Source organism: Hippocampus comes, unplaced genomic scaffold (assembly GCF_001891065.2).
Source record: "Hippocampus comes isolate QL1 unplaced genomic scaffold, H_comes_QL1_v1.1 scaffold49, whole genome shotgun sequence".
NCBI classification, from domain to species: domain Eukaryota; kingdom Metazoa; phylum Chordata; class Actinopteri; order Syngnathiformes; family Syngnathidae; genus Hippocampus; species Hippocampus comes.
In genome coordinates, this window is record NW_017804830.1 from 681,779 (window position 1) to 684,197 (window position 2,419).

At 50.3% G+C, this 2,419-nt stretch overlaps 1 protein-coding gene across 1 annotated transcript in view; it reads right to left on the bottom strand.

Annotated features, from left to right (window-relative positions):
* Positions 1-941, bottom strand: part of LOC109514915 (adenine phosphoribosyltransferase) — a 2,915-nt gene extending 1,974 nt beyond the window's left edge. The window contains exons 1-2 of the mRNA XM_019868379.1: positions 420-941; positions 294-378 (exon numbers count right to left, since the gene is read on the bottom strand). Coding sequence (XP_019723938.1) covers positions 294-378; positions 420-725 — 391 coding nt within the window. The 5' untranslated portion in view covers positions 726-941. The remainder of the gene's footprint in view (positions 1-293; positions 379-419) is intronic.
* Between the last annotated feature and the right edge of the window lie 1,478 nt (positions 942-2,419).

Below are 2,419 nucleotides of genomic sequence, written 5' to 3' on the forward strand. Positions count from 1 at the left end.
AAACATGGAACCAGCCGAGCCCGGCTTCAAGTGCAAACATCGGCTTGGTCATCTACCCAGTATTGGTTTGGGAAGACTTTTTCGCCGAGTTCAAGCTTTGTCCGGGGGGACGTCCGCCCGCCCGTCTGCTTAACTCAAATGCGTGCCCTCTTGGGAGTTGTCACCGCTACCCCTAAAAACAAATGCACATGCTTTTGACATGCCCAGTTTCGAATAACAACCCCCACGGGCCGCCCCCCCCCCCTCCCGTTTTCGTCTCGGCGGGTCAAACGAGCGAGCGAGCGAGTCGGTACCGAGAATGAAACCCATGGCGTCGATGCCGGCCACCAGGTCGACGGCGTCGTGGCGGAAGGGGGGGGGACGAAGGGCGACAGGTCGCTCGGTCACTCGGTCGGTCGGCGGTGCGTTTCAAGTGAAGCCAATACCTGCGCGTTGCAGTAAAGTCTGGACGGGTCCAGCCAGGCGAACTCCGGCCCTTTGGTGTTGGGCGCCATCAGCGCCAGGTACCAGCCTTTGGTTGAGCCGTCCGCAGGGGCCGGTGCCCACACGTCCATTCCGCTCGAGGAGCTTCGGGCAAATAGCGCCCCCCCAACAGCAAAAGTGGCAAGGCCAGGTGGGAGGAGCAAACTTGACGAGGTCGGCCGCTCCAAAATTACAAACCCACACGCCTGATTGATTGCTGACTTGGTCGAAGCTAGCGCCCCCGCCCGACGTTTCACCATCATTTGTCAACCAGACGTCAAACTTTTTTTTTTTTTAATCAAAATGAGAATAATAACTTCCCGTTGGGAAAACGAATGAATAACTCACAGAAAAGAGCAACAAATAAAGAAACACTTTTTGGGGGGAAATGCACCATATTCGAAAATAGAAAATTATGACCAAAAACTTTTGAGAAATTATAAAAACAATGACTGCAACTTTTTTTCTGAGAACAAAACCTTTTTTGAAAAAAAAACACCAAACTCAAAATTGTAAACGAAAAACCCCGAAAACTGTACGCAAATTAAAAATAATACAAAAATAATTTTCTAACAAAATCTGACATAAATTCTCAAAGTTTACATATTTTTTTGTCCTTCCACCAAACATTCATCTTTACATGGGAAAAAATGCCCTTAAAAGGCAACCTTCTTGTGTAAATGTCGTTCAAAAACGGACGGGATGCAGGCACACGTGCAGTTCCGTCTCTTCTCCCCTAGAGGGAAGCACGTAGCAGGTTTTCACGAAAGTCTGACTCGCTCATTCATCTCCCCCCACCCCTTTTTTGGCCCCTCACAAATCTGCGGAGACCTCCCAACATTTTATTTGGTGTTCTCAAATGGATTTAGAAAGGATTTTGTATCTGTGAAGCGCCCCCTTTGCCCCGCCCCCCAAACAAATCCTGGAGCCGTGCCTGCTCCACATTGGACAAAGAAGGACTCTTCTGTCGCCTCCCTGCGTTGCGATGGCGCATGCTTGTTTCCATGGCGAAGCGGGAACCTGCGTGCGTGTTCCCGAAGTAAATCTCCGGCGCGGAGGGAGCGTCGCAACAAATGCACACCACACAAATCAGACCCCTTTTTTGGCCCCTCACAAATCTGCGGAGACCTCCCAACATTTTATTTGGTGTTCTCAAATGGATTTAGAAAGGATTTTGTATCTGTGAAGCGCCCCCTTTGCCCCGCCCCCCAAACAAATCCTGGAGCCGTGCCTGCTCCACATTGGACAAAGAAGGACTCTTCTGTCGCCTCCCTGCGTTGCGATGGCGCATGCTTGTTTCCATGGCGAAGCGGGAACCTGCGTGCGTGTTCCCGAAGTAAATCTCCGGCGCGGAGGGAGCGTCGCAACAAATGCACACCACACAAATCAGGAAATGGATCAAAATGACAATTGGGTCAAAAGGTCTTTTGAGCAAAAACAAAACTAGACGCACGTCACATGCTCAAATTGTGCGATGTTGAACACACTTGGGTCCTTCCACTGAAAAGGTCTTTTGAGCAAAAACAAAACTAGACACTCGTCACCTGCTCAAATTGTGCGATATTGAACACACTTGGGTCCTTCCACCTTTGTGGCCCGCTTCAAAACATTCCACATCACCCCGTTTCCATTTCAGCAGTTGAATTCATTGCACAGCTTTTGATGTCAGCTTTTCTGCACTCGCACGCAACTTGGACTCAAATCTCCTCAAGATACAATTTACAAAGTGCGTCCCTCCTACTCGTTGGTAGTCGTGGGTTTGCGGAGGGAGGAGGAGGGGGTTGTTAGATTACCAGCGCTCATCTGTCACGGCATTGAAAGCCCCCCATCCTGCCCCCCCCCCATGTTTACACCCACCTCCACGTTGACTCAAGTCTATTAGCGGATAACTCCTCCTAGCGTAGTCAAGGTATTCAGCATCACAGCACCCAAGTGGGAGGGCATCCAGAAAGGCGAC